The sequence below is a fragment of the Carassius auratus genome, unplaced genomic scaffold (assembly GCF_003368295.1).
Source record: "Carassius auratus strain Wakin unplaced genomic scaffold, ASM336829v1 scaf_tig00036640, whole genome shotgun sequence".
NCBI lineage: Eukaryota > Metazoa > Chordata > Actinopteri > Cypriniformes > Cyprinidae > Carassius > Carassius auratus.
In genome coordinates, this window is record NW_020526323.1 from 1 (window position 1) to 14,075 (window position 14,075).

A 14,075-nucleotide genomic window follows, 5' to 3' on the forward strand; every position below is an offset into this window, starting at 1 on the left:
ATTTTAAAGAGTTTAATATTAAAGCATTAACTGTGAATAAAAAATCACAGATAAGTGCTAGATGTATCTAGCGTTTGAAAATGCTGCTTTCTGAAGATGCATCAGTCAACACAATATCATCAAGCCCAAAAATACAAAAGAGAGCGACTGTGATTGGACAGCAGAAGTGTAGGCCACCCCATTACCCCCATTTTTACTTTTATGCTGTTTATAGAGTCCACAGTAAATAAGACCTACTGTAATCAAACAAAAGTTCAGTGAATAATTCAGTGGGAAGAAATAATAAAGTTTAGGTGAAATGAAATGTATTAATCTTAAAGTCAAAATGTGCAGTATCATTGTAGAATAAAAGAATTAATTTCTTCCAAAAGTTTGAACAGTAATGTATATTATTCTATAGTGAATATTTACAAGATGTCTAAACTCATGCTCTCTTTCTCCTCTGTCCCAGTATTGAGATGTTTAGGTATTCCTACCCGTTCTGTAACTAATTTCCAGTCTGCACATGACACGGATGTGTCCTTGACAACAGATGTGTATTTAGATGAGAATATGGAACCAATCAATCATCTCAACTCGGACTCTGTGTGGTGAGGATTTGTTCATTTTCATGAAAAGTTTCATGCTGTTGTAGTGGTGTATCATTCCTGTGATTTCCTCTCTTTTGCAGGAACTTCCATGTGTGGAACGACTGCTGGATGGCCCGTCCGGATCTGCCTCCTGGTTTGGGCGGCTGGCAGGCCGTGGACTCCACACCTCAGGAGACCAGTTATGGGACGTTCCGCTGTGGCCCAGCGTCACTGGCCGCTATTCGCTCCGGACAGGTCTACCTTAAATTTGACACCCCTTTCGTCTTTGCTGAGGTGAGGCCAGACACGTCAAATTATCTTCATATAAACAGCCATAGAAGATGCATTCACAGCCTTTCTGTCTAGAAACGTGCATTACAGATAAATCAAATTTTGAAGTGCACATTCATTGAAAATTATATTTTTCTGGAATATAATCCGTTTTTTTTAATAATATGAAACGTACTGAAACTTATATTCCAAAGTGACTGATATTCAAATCTATTATTAATATAAGAAATACATTTAGACTTGGTATTTATAATAAATGTGTATTTATTTCGATATAATTCCTGTTCTGTTCTGAATATAGTTTCATTTCAGGGACTTTTTATGTAGTAAGAATTAAAATACATGTTTATAATATTTGTAAAGATTTAGTTTTATTTACAGCTGTTTTACATTATTTCTGAAATATGACATGCAATTTTGACACGCTGTGACTTATTTTCATGTGCAACTTCTTGTTTTTCCAGAAAATACTATAATTTTATATTCATGCGGTTGTGCATAATTCATCATCTTTTTTGTTCATTAGAATATAATAACTTGCACTTGCTAATTTCTTCAAAACTTTCCTTTTTGGATGTCTTGGATTACACTATATTTGAGTAAATTATGTATTTCTTATATGATAAATATTCTATCTGAGTGTTATTTATATACTACTATTATAATATTTATAAAAATTTAGATAAATTTTCATTTTCATGTTCTATTTTTAGTTTCAGTAATTGATGTTTTATTTGAGTATTTTTTCTACTGCAGCTTAAACTTGCTTCCTTTCAGTTAGTTAACATTAAGATTGCTTCATTTTTCATCTAATACTGTATTTATATTTTATTAAATTTCGGCTGTATTTGATAACCCAAAGTGATTTTTAATATCAACACTGGACATCATCTGTTCTTATGGTTTTTTTTTTTATTCATAATGGATAGAATCGCCCTGCTCTCATGTTTCTCTTGAAATGTGCTGTTTTACTCGGAGTACTTCACATGCAGAAGTTAAGAGACTTGTGGATTCTGTTAAATGTGAATGTGCTTCAGAACAGGCCGGTCCTGACGTGCTGCATCTTTTTATGAAGCCTGTATATATCTTGACAGACTCGTCTCTTTAAGGAGTTTCTGCTGAAACCTTGTGCTTTTTCTGCTGCAGGTGAACAGTGATAAGATCTACTGGCAGAGGAACCTGGATGGCACCTTCAAGCAGATCCACAGTGAAAGAAAGCAGTCGGCCACTGCATCAGCACTAAAGCTGTGGGCTCGGACGAACGTGTCGACATCACACACCTTTACAAATATCCTGAAGGTGAGAAACGCACATCAGACATCAATCTCAGTATCTTGTTTTGCCTGTACCAACCTGAAACACAGGAAGCATAAACTATAGCTGTCAAAGAAGAAGCCCTGATTAAATATTGCGTAATACAAACGGCCCACGTATATATAATGATGAAATCACATGCTATTAAAATCATGAGAACACTCGTATGGGAACTAGTGTAGTTTCCTTTAGTAGATCCAAATGCCAGGAGAAAAATAAATAGATTGTAATATGAGTGAATCTCACAAAAGCTGTGAAGAAATGTCATATTGTTACTAAAGACGTTGATTTGATATTAAGATTTATTTGTATTTTATTTTTTATAAAAAACAAAGCATCCAACTTTGTTAATTAATTATTAATGTTCATTTTTTTTATATAAATTATTTTAATTTATTATTTGTAATGACAATTTTTATTTGAATATACATTATCATGCATGTATACATTACGATACATTTTTTTGAAAAATTTTTTTTTTTTTTTTTAGGGAGCAATATAACCTTTCTTTGTGAGATTTTTATCCATACAATCAGGAGTAAACTCATTGTTCTTAGTCGATTGCTGTCTTACCAGAGCAACACAGAGCAGAAATTATTTCTAAATCGCCGGACAGAGGAAGCCAAGAGCACACAATATCTGTTTAAACCGGCATAAAATGGCTTAACATTCCTCTGCCCGTAATCCACTCAGCCTTTTCACCAAAATACCTGTCATTATCTCTGAATGGGTAGTTTAAAATTCACCGAGTTTCACCAACAGGAAAAAAGATCAGCATCGTTCTCAGTTACTCAGCTACACAAAATATAAACCAATAAGAAAATAGACTTAAAGTGACAGATCACCCAAATCTAAAAATTCTCTCAATGTTTGCTCACCCACAAACCTTTATTCTGCGCAACACAAAAGAAAACATTTTGAAATATGTAGGATACATACAGTATAATTATCTTATTTAATGTGTCACATCAGGTTCAGAAGAGGAGCGTATCGCAGTGGAAACCGCCTGTCGCTACGGCTCTAAACCCAACGTCTACTCCAGTCCCATTGCTGAGGATGTGCAGGTGGAGGTGAAGATGGAGGGAGAAGGTCCACGCATGGGGAGAAGACGCTCAGCTGAAGATCGTGGTGAAGAACAGCAGCTCTCAGCCGCGCAGAACCACCCTCCACAGCCAGGTGGCAGTCATGTACTACACCGGCGTCCTGAAGGACACCGTGAAGAAGGACACGCTTAATGTGGAGCTGAACCCACAGGAAGGTGAGCTTGGGTTTGTTCGGACTGGCATACTAGCACACTACTCACACTACTGTACCAGTGTGCACACTGTACTAGTACGCTACTCGCACCACTGCACCAGTGTGCACACTGTACTAGCACGCTACTCGCACCACTGTACCAGTGTGCACACTTTACTAGCACGCTACTCCGCACCACTGTACCAGTGTGCCACACTGTACTAGCACGCTACTCGCACCACTGTACCAGTGTGCACACTGTACTAGCACGCTACTCGCACCACTGCACCAGTGTGCACACTGTACTAGCATGCTACTCGCACCACTGCACCAGTGTGCACACGGTACTAGCACGCTACTCGCACCACTGCACCAGTGTGCACACTGTACTAGCACGCTACTCGCACCACTGCACCAGTGTGCACACGGTACTAGCACGCTACTCGCACCACTGTTCCAGTGTGCACCCTGTACTAGCACGCTACTCGCACCACTGTACCAGTGTGCACACTGTACTAGCACGCTACTCGCACCACTGCACCAGTCTGCACACTGTACTAGCACGCTACTCGCACCACTGTACCAGTGTGCACACTGTACTAGCACGCTACTCGCACCACTGCACCAGTGTGCACACTGTACTAGCACGCTACTCGCACCACTGCACCAGTGTGCACACTGTACTAGCACGCTACTCGCACCACTGTACCAGTGTGCACACTGTACTAGCACGCTACTCGCACCACTGCACCAGTGTGCACACTGTACTAGCACGCTACTCGCACCACTGCACCAGTGTGCACACTGTACTAGCACGCTACTCGCACCACTGCACCAGTGTGCACACTGTACTAGCACGCTACTCGCACCACTGTACCAGTGTGCACACTGTACTAGCACGCTACTCGCACCACTGCACCAGTGTGCACACTGTTACTAGCACGCTACTTCGCACCACTGCACCAGTGTGCACACTGTACTAGCACGCTACTCGCACCACTGCACCAGTGTGCACAATGTACTAGCACGCTACTCGCACCAGTGGTGCACACTGTACTAGCACGCTACTCGCACCACTGTACCAGTGTGCACACTGTACTAGCACGCTACTCTCACTACTGCACACTGTACACTGTACTAGCACGCTACTCGCACTACTGTACCAGTGTGCACACTTTACTAGCATGCTACTCACACTACTGCACACTGTACTAGCACGCTACTCGCACTACTGCACCAGTGTGCACACTGTACTAGCACGCTACTCGCACTACTGTACCAGTGTGCACACTGTACTAGCACGCTACTCGCACCATTGTACCAGTGTGCACACTGTTTAAACACATTAATATCTGAAATAAATTGAATTAAGCATATAAAATCAATGAGCTTGTTTACAAAACTTTATTTTTTCGTACTTTATACTTGTATTTTTTATTATTACATTATTTTCAGTAAAATAATATATGAATGTAAATTATTTCTTAAAATGACAAAGTAAAATCAAGTAATTAATAAAATGTTAATAAACAAAAGAATCGGTTTTCCTTTATACATATACCTTTTGAAAATAAGTAAAATTGGTATTATTACTGTAAATAAATAAGCATTGCTGATGATCTCTTTGTGTCTATTTCACGTCCTCCAGAGAAGACTCTTGACTGGGTGCTGCCATACACACAGTATCAGGATCAGCTTGGTGGACCAGGCCGCACTCATGCTGACTCTGTCAGGACGGGTCACTGAGACCCAGCAGGTTTTGGCCAATCAGACCAGCTTTAGGCTCCGAACACCTGATCTCCACATCGAGGTGAGACTTCCTGAATCCTCAGCCGCTTTTTACACAATACAGGTTTTGCTGAATGTTTTGCTCCATGTCAAAACAGAGATGGTTTGTAAATCTCCAACATTTCTTGTTGTAGTCTATCGGAGAGGCATATGTGGGCAAGGAGATGTCCGTGAAGATCACATTCACAAATCCTCTTCCTTGTACTCTGCGTGATGTGGTCATCCGAGTGGAAGGACTCGGGCTGAGAGACCTCCATCCCATCAAAGTTGGGTAAGAGTTATCCTGAGCGGAATGTGTGCAGGATTCCTCTCGGAGTTCTAACATTTGGAAACAATCCTGAAGGATCCTAATGGGAATTTCTTACATGATCAAAACACAACATAAAATCTAGATCCCAAAGGACAAAGTTCCCAACAGGATTATTATGATTATGGACTGGATAAAACAGCCCTGTAGGATATTTTTATAGAAGATTATTTCAAACTGCTAAAGCGCTCTCTATGATCTCCCTTTTCCAATAAAATACAATACAAGCAGAGTTTTGTTGAATGTTGCATATTATAATAAATAGTTGGTTGATCTCTACAAAATTAAGATATGGGTCTAAATTGTGGTTGAAATTCAGACAGGATCCACTGGTAATCGGAATGAAGCTAATAATAAACTAATATAAACTAATAATACAAAAAATTAATCTAAAAATGAATATTTAAATAGCCTTTTTCTTAATATTAATAAATACTGTTATACGTTACAATAATAGATTCAAACAACTGTAATAGAATACATATAATATAAAATACTAAATAACACTGACCTGTACACAATTCACTTTCTCTGCTCTTGCTCCATTAAAATGACCAATCTTTTTTTTTTTTTTGACAAACTAATTACAGAATTACAAAACTAAAAATGAGAGCAAAAAAAAAAAAAAGCTAATTCCAAATATGAATAAACACTATAATAGTGTACTATAATAATTATAAAACCTATACTTCAAATCATAGTAAATGCGAAATGACCTGCACTCAGTTCAGGTCTCTGCTCGTGAATCTTTGAAGTAGTTTTTTTTTTTATTGTATTGTGAATGTTGCATTAATCTCTCTCTTTCTTTTCTTCTCTTTCTCTGTTTTCTCAGTGATGTGGGCAAACATGCCAATGTGACGGTGACGGAGCACTTCGTCCCCTTGATAGCAGGCAAGAGGAAGCTGGTGGCGTCTCTGGACTGCAGACAGCTGTCGCAGGTGCACGGTGTGACCGACATCGACGTTCACGAGAGCCAGTGAACTCACTCACACTATCAGCATCATCAGTAACTGCACATATAAAGTGTTTACATTGAGCCATGTGGTTATCTCTTCAAGAAATAGCCTCTTTTTCACATACAATCATTCCTACTGTATGTCCCTGATCTGAAATTTGTTTTGAATTCATTTTAGACATAATTTAAAATACTGTATTGCTTTGATTTATTGTGTCTATTAAATGTTACTTTAGTTTAGTTGATCAAATGGATCTGTTCACTGCTGAAAAAGTAAGCCGATATATTAACGTGTATTAAAATTTTATGTGATGACTGATAACCTACAAAATATATATTTTATTGTGGATAAACGCATGTAGCTCATGCATTTAGTTTCTATGCAGCTGTAGTGCCTTATATTGCATACTGTTCACAATGATGACTATTATTGACTCATTTAATGTTCCTTTGAGTAAATGATTAATATTAATAATGATTTCATATCGAGCTGCATTGGTCTGATGCATAATTCTGTTGTATCCTCACATCATTTTGCTATTTACAAAAACTGGGAACCTTCAACTATGAAAATATATGAAGACCGTAACACTTTATTGCTTATTAGGTGTTTATGGAGATAAAGGTAGTTTGTTTGTATTGTTTATATAATGTATTTTTGGTTTGGAACAAATGTCATCTGTGATGAGATTAATTTGTTGAAGAGGTTTACTGAACAATCTGCTCACACCAATCAGCTCTGCCTCAATTAAGAGTGTTGCTGCATTTCAGATTGTTTTCCACTAATTCATTCACTCATGGATAACACCGTGATGAGTATATATAAATAATATGTTCATAAATTCTTTCCCTTTCCGCATTGCACACCTGCTCTAATTTGTTTCTTGGTGGGGTTTAAATAAATAAATAATGTTAAAGTCAATTGTAATGCATAGCAGTGCACAATTTATACTGGAATCTATGGGCTGTGTATTTTCTGTATTTACCTGTCCTGAATCTCCTAATATATTTTGTCAAGATGTGCAGTGTACAAAAAATAAAATAAACACACACACAATGCAGATTGTATGTGGTGTCTCACTCTGAAATGCATTCAATACTTTCTATTTCTAGAATGAACAAGTCAGAAACACGGTCAGGTATTTATTTAATTTTTGTTTTATTGAACTATTTTATGTAGATTAAATTCCCATGTTAGCACAAAATTGGATAAAAAAAACATTTGTGATGTAACAATGTTACTAGATAGGTACAGTGTTTGAAACATTTATTGTTGCATACGGCGCACTGTTTCATTCAGTGTGTATCTAATTATTTCAAAAGGCGAAATGCTGGATCTAGCGCCTCGCAGTGTTACTTAATTGTAATTACAAGAGGAATGAGAACAGCTCTCAAAAACAAAGTCGAGTTCTGCATGGATTACTATTTTACTGGTCCCAAACAAAAATGATTTAGCATTTCAACACTAGGGTCTGATAAGACAAGCTCACGATCACGTTTATTCTAATCAACATTATACAGTAATGCACCACTCTTGATTTATTTTTAATTTAAGCTTTTATTCTATCAAGTGGCTTAATGAGCAATAGTACGACTGTTGAGGTTGACTCTTCTACTTTCAAGTCCGTTTTTACAGGCTCATTTGTGTTTATGATCACGCTCTTGCAAACTCGTTTATTTCTAACTCAACCTTTCATGGAAAAAGTTAAAGTCACGTGACCGTGGTGCATAAGCTTCGGGATTCATAAAAGTTGTGTTCATTTTTAAAGATTGTCATGATAAACAACATTAAAAGGGATAGTTAAAATACTATATGATAATAATATATAATGTAATAAAACTATGTATTACGTGTATTGCGTTTATAAATATATACATAAAAAACAAAAATGGCCACTGCAGAAGTATATATAAGTCTTTGCAGACACATCTTATTAAAGGTACAGCAGTGTATTAAGATATGATCATTATAAAAACAGACAATCCTTTATAATGCTAAATGGATAATTAATCATCTTTTAGTCAATATGACTGTCCAAACATTGTCAGTGCATTCATTACACAGGTTAAACAGGAAGGATGATTTCTCAGTCCATGATTGTAAAGAAATCTGAAGAAATATAGGTTAGAAAATACAAATACAACCAGCTTCCATTAAATCATGCAAGTACAATCACAGAGCATTTCCACAGTAAAGGCCACAAATAGTAAAATCAGAATATGACATGACAAGGTCTGAGAACAGCTTTGCCTTTAAATGTTTCCATCAACCTGATCCCACAAACCCAGGACAGACCTTTCAAAAATACAAATGCCTACAACTACAAACCAATGTGCATCTTATTTAGTCTACAGTATTACAAATACTCTCAACCACTCGGTTGAACTCTTCTGGCTGGTCGGCGTAAACGTGATGGGAAGCATCTTCGATCAGCTGTACAGAGAAAAGACTTTTAGTCGTATAGTCGTATAGTGAATTTTGCAGTGCAAACACGATCATTTCTCACCGTGATGCTGGTGGGGCTTTTGCCTCTGATCTGAGCGACTGTGTTTCCAGTGGATGACTCCACCCAGGACCGCTCTCCGTACAGCATGCTGACGGGCATCGACGGGGGCAGCAGATGAACACGCTGAACCATCGGCCTCTTAGCCCAGCCGAGAGACTCAGACATGGCTTTGAAGCCCACCTCACCACTGAGAGGAAAAGATAATTATAGATACACGTTCCTCTGCATCTTTAGGAGAATGCATGTGTATAAGGACTGTACCTGGGGTTCTGAGCGTTACAGTGGTAAATGTACTGCGTCATGGTGTCGTCATCAAACAGATCCTCATACTTCCTCTTGAAGTCGGGACGGAATCGGTTTACCAGCCCTGGACCTGCATGACCACATGTGACATGATGTCTTTAATAACAGATTATGGACATTAACTTCACTTCACCTAGCAATATTTGTTCCAGTTTTGTTCAAGTCTAAGGCATAATCCCATGTAAAATTTATGAAGAAGTCCATCCCATAATGCACTGCAAAAATGTTTGTGTGTACAATCAGTTTTAATTACAAATCAGAATATTTCACTACTTTTATAGTTAAGTATTTTATGATTATTATAGAGTAGTGGTTCTCAATACATATTAAACATTTTAATATATATGTAAATAATTTATCAAAATTTTTGACATGCTCTTAAATATATCAGGTAGAAAGTTACGCATGTAAATAAAAATTGGAAATAACAACCTAGAAAAGACGAAGACATTCTTAAATTAATTTGTAATAAAAATGTAATAATGCAAAAATTATTATTAAAAATTAATTAGGTTATTTTTTAAAAATAAACTAATTTATATACATTTTGCACATCACAAAAAAACTCAAATATTTTATTAAGGGAGAAAATGCTATTCCTGAGTATGAAGAACTAAAAGAAACTTTCATTGTTAATAAGTGTGAGCCATGAAAAACATTCCATTATTAGAATTATGGAATTTATTATTTATGATTTTTACTTTACTGAAACTCCTAGTTTTATAAAGAAAAATATAAAAATTAGCAGACTTGTCATTATAGCAGAAGCAATGCAGCTTAACTTTACTGATGAAGGCTGTTGCATGTCCTGTGCACTTCATGTGAGGAGCAAAGCTTATGAAAATTGCTCCAGATCAGTAAATATGAGATTACATTTCAGTTAGGATGCTAGTGGACAGTAAGGCAGTCGCTGTCATCATGCTCCTTCTACTCACCCCAGGGTCCGGCTGCTCTGATGACGGCCAGCGGGTTGAAGAAGCTGAACAACGACACCAGAGCTTTGACCCAGCGAGGGGGCGAGACCCTCTTAACCTCTGACCCTTGACCTCCTGACCCCTGTAACTGAGGCTGAGGTCGCTCAGGGAAACCCCAGGCGTCCACCAGGATGAGGTGACTGACTCTAGTGCACAAAACACAACTACTGTCAAGGTCTTGTAGTTCATTATATTAACAATTAGAACATCTTCCACAATGCTGACAACCAAAAGATGTCAGAATTCTTTTGTGTTCATTTTTTAAAACAATATACTGTTTTTGCTGTTTCACATTTTTAAAACCCATAGAATTAATTTGATGATTTTTTTTTCAAAGTGTGCTTGTACAATATTCCTTTAAAATTACTTAGATTTTTGTGTTTTTGATTTTGTTGTTTTATTTATATTTATGTATTTCATTAACAATTATACATTTAGCAGACATTTTCAACCAACAGAGTAACATAAGCAATTCAGCAACCACTTTTTGTTTGTTTTATTTTATATTTTGTATGATTTGTTTTGCATTTACATTTTGCTTTTATATTTTGGTTTACTTTTGCAAAAACATACCTTTTCGACTCATTATTTGCTCAGACTACCAAAAGCTGCTATTTTTAATCAAAATTTGATAATGCATGACATAAACATTTAAATATTTTATTGCATTAAAAAAGAATCATTAAATATTTTACGAACATCTTTTGTGTTCTATGAAAACAATTATTATTATTATTTTTTTTCAATTAATTATAGCTCAGCAAATGACAGCTGTTATTATAAACCATTACAATTTATTGTACTCTAATTTATAAGCTTTTTGTACCTTTCTGGATATTGGATTGTATAGGATGTTGCTAGGTAACCACCCAGGCTGTGGCCCAATAGGATCATGCGCTCCAGTCCCAGAGATTGTCTCCACTGCTCAATGGAAGTAATAAACTGCTCCTCAGCCAATGAGGCATCAGACGGGAACGAGGGGCGAGAGCTGCGACCGAAACCCAGCAGGTCAAAGGCGTAGACGGGTCGAGAGCAACTTAAAGTGTCCAGGTTACGGATCCAGAGACCGACGCCCCCTCCAAACCCGTGGACCATCACCAGGGGCGTCTTAGCAGCTATCGAGAGACAGGGACACGGTCTGGGTCAGACAATATCCAACTGTGCAAAATACTTTTACAGCAACTGTAGAAGAGGAATAGAAGCTCTACCTTGGTCTTTGTGTTTGTGGGATGATTTGTTGGTGACTTTAAGGGTCCATATTCTGTTTTGATTTGACAACGTCACAAATCTGGACCACACGTCATTCTGGAGACCTGAACAACAGGCAGAATGGACAGGATATTTTGGGATAAATTTTTTTCTTTTTATATAAAATTTAATCAAGAAATATAATATTATGAATAAAATAAGGTTATTATTTATTTTTAACATGGTCATATGATGTGATTTCAATATTTCCTTTCTCTTTTGAATGTTACAAGCTCTTGGTGCATGAAGAAGTTTTTGCAATAGACTGTTCAAATGCAGAGTTTTGCGATCGCGTGTATGTGTGTGTGTGTGTGAGAGAGAGAGAGAGAGAGAGAGAGAGAGAGAGAGAGGGTCACACAGTGGAGTCAGCTGTCTTAACCGTCTGTGGTTTTTTTAATGCAAACACATACAAGCTTTATCGATGTGTGTCAAACCACTCTGTTCCTCTTTCGGGCTTGACTAAGGACAAAGGACATTATTAATTGTCTTTAAATTTATTTTGGAAGATGAAGCTTGCGATTATGGAGTGCTGGCGGTGTTCGGCCAATCACAATTCACTGGGTTAGTTGGCCAATCAGAGCAGACTGTGCTTGTCAGGAGGGACTTTGTAGGAAACTAAACATTTAAGGGAGGCGGGGCATAGAGGACCTACAATAATGTACAGTATTTGAAAAAGAATGTGTTTTTTGAACATTAAAGCATGTCAACATATTTTGTTACACCAAAAATACTAAATAATGATCTTTAAAAAAGCATCATATGACCCCTTTAAGGTGTTTACAGTTTAATTATAAATTTAAGTACAGAGTAATATTAATAAACTACATGAATTTACAGCAGTTAGGATTAGGATTAGAGTTACTTGCATGTAATTATGCATAATGTATTGTTATTATAATAAGTGCACATATAATGTAACAAGGAAGGACACCTTAAATTAAAGTGTAACCACATAATAGAATAGGATATTATGATATTATAACTGGACAAAATTTCTAAATATTAAAAGGTGACAGTGAGGATCTTACAGGCAAGAATTTTAGATTCGGCACTTTTCAATAATGACATGGATGTTGGTCTCCAAGAGGGCCACCAGGACCAGTACCCAGAGGTCTGTCTGAAGAAAAAGAGAAAAATCTAATGTCAGTGAATGGATGAGAGCAGTAGGAAGGACTATGAACTGTCCATGTCATCGGTCTGTGTACATACAGCGTTACGTCACCTGCCTTTATACACAGTACAAGCCTGTCACCTGCTGGCAATAAAACCAGTATTAATAATGCTTTGATGGCATAATTTATATGCAAGCACACAAAGGAAATATAGTGTTTTAAATAAAGAGTTAAGTAATGTTAGGAGCATCGCTTTATTATAAAATGTGTATATATATATATATATATATGTGTGTGTGTGTGTGTGTGTGTGTGTGGTTTGTCCAATACTCTGTGTGAAATAAAGTTAATATCAACACAAAAATTACATTTTAATTCAAGTTAAGTTTTAATTTAAGTCTTAAATTAAAAAAATGAATACTAAATTAAGGAGAATCACTTTATCATAAAACAAATTTTTATTTATGGTACGTAATGTACACCATGATTTGTAAGTTGGCATTTGCATTAATACATTTTAGTCTTAATTATATAAACAATAATAAGACCGAAAACTGAGATGAAAGTTTAAAATATTTTAGGAGTGTCACTTTATTATTAAATATTTTTCATTTATGTTCCATTCTGTACATGATGTGAGTAAAAGGTACAATTAATCTTTCAAATGTAAATGTTAGGCTTAAAAAAATAATAATAAAAATAAATAAATAAATAAAAAACCACTGAAATGAGAAATAAGACAACAAAGATGTCAATTATGTTGGTAGCATCTCTATTATAACATGCTATTTATGATCTGTATTGTAAGTCATTTGAATGGAAATTGCCATTTACATTTAAATCAACATTTAAATCTTAAATTTAAAAATGAACACTCCAATAACGAATAATAACACAGAAAAGTTAAGTTGTAAATTATTGTATATGCTATTTAGTTCAAAAACCGAGCCATAACCACAGTGATGTAACAGCTCAGCATGACTTTGCATAACGTTATGAGATCACCCTGAACAAATCATGACAGACCAAGTATGAATAAATCTATTCCTTTATTTTTTTATGACTCACTGCATGGATTCTGAAAGAGTTACATGTTTAACATATGTATAACATGTTTTATAATAATAGGAAACTTAATGATACACAATCGACTCGCTTCTCAAGAGTGTATTATGATAGTATCAGTAAAAACACGGTTCGTTACTTACTCGGCGTCAGTCTCGTCTTGCATCGCGGCGTTTGCAGGAGACATTAGTATGAAACATAATACAGAAAAGATCCACAAGAACAGACAGTCATGTTTATATTCGCTACCGGAACTGCCACACACAGAGCGTCTCTTTAAGTTGTGTTTCTGTTTTGTAACACTGACGTCAGCGCCCTTAAAGGAGCCGCACCATAGAAATAAAACAATTGGGTGAAATGTTATGAAACGGGACTTATCTTAACTTGTGAACATGTTTATAATGAA

General features: G+C 36.4%; 1 protein-coding gene and 1 pseudogene across 2 annotated transcripts; one reads left to right on the forward strand and one right to left on the reverse strand.

The window, feature by feature from the left end:
* The first annotated feature begins 451 nt into the window (after positions 1–451).
* LOC113082654 (protein-glutamine gamma-glutamyltransferase K-like) lies at positions 452–7,521 on the forward strand (annotated as a pseudogene).
* An 843-nt stretch (positions 7,522–8,364) lies between these two features.
* Positions 8,365–13,957, reverse strand: LOC113082661 (protein ABHD4-like). Of its 2 annotated transcripts, XM_026254205.1 has the most exons (9): positions 13,813–13,947; positions 12,702–12,744; positions 12,521–12,609; positions 11,453–11,557; positions 11,071–11,359; positions 10,206–10,390; positions 9,229–9,340; positions 8,968–9,154; positions 8,365–8,894 (listed from the first exon to the last, which is right to left on the reverse strand). In XM_026254205.1, the coding sequence occupies exons 3-9, from the start codon at positions 12,558–12,560 to the stop codon at positions 8,805–8,807; spliced, it is 1,008 nt and encodes a 335-aa protein (XP_026109990.1). In that variant the 5' UTR covers positions 12,561–12,609; positions 12,702–12,744; positions 13,813–13,947; the 3' UTR covers positions 8,365–8,804. The 2 variants fall into 2 exon arrangements, with proteins under 2 accessions (XP_026109990.1, XP_026109988.1); XM_026254203.1 differs by lacking the exon at positions 12,702–12,744 and having other exon boundaries at positions 13,813–13,957.
* Between the last annotated feature and the right edge of the window lie 118 nt (positions 13,958–14,075).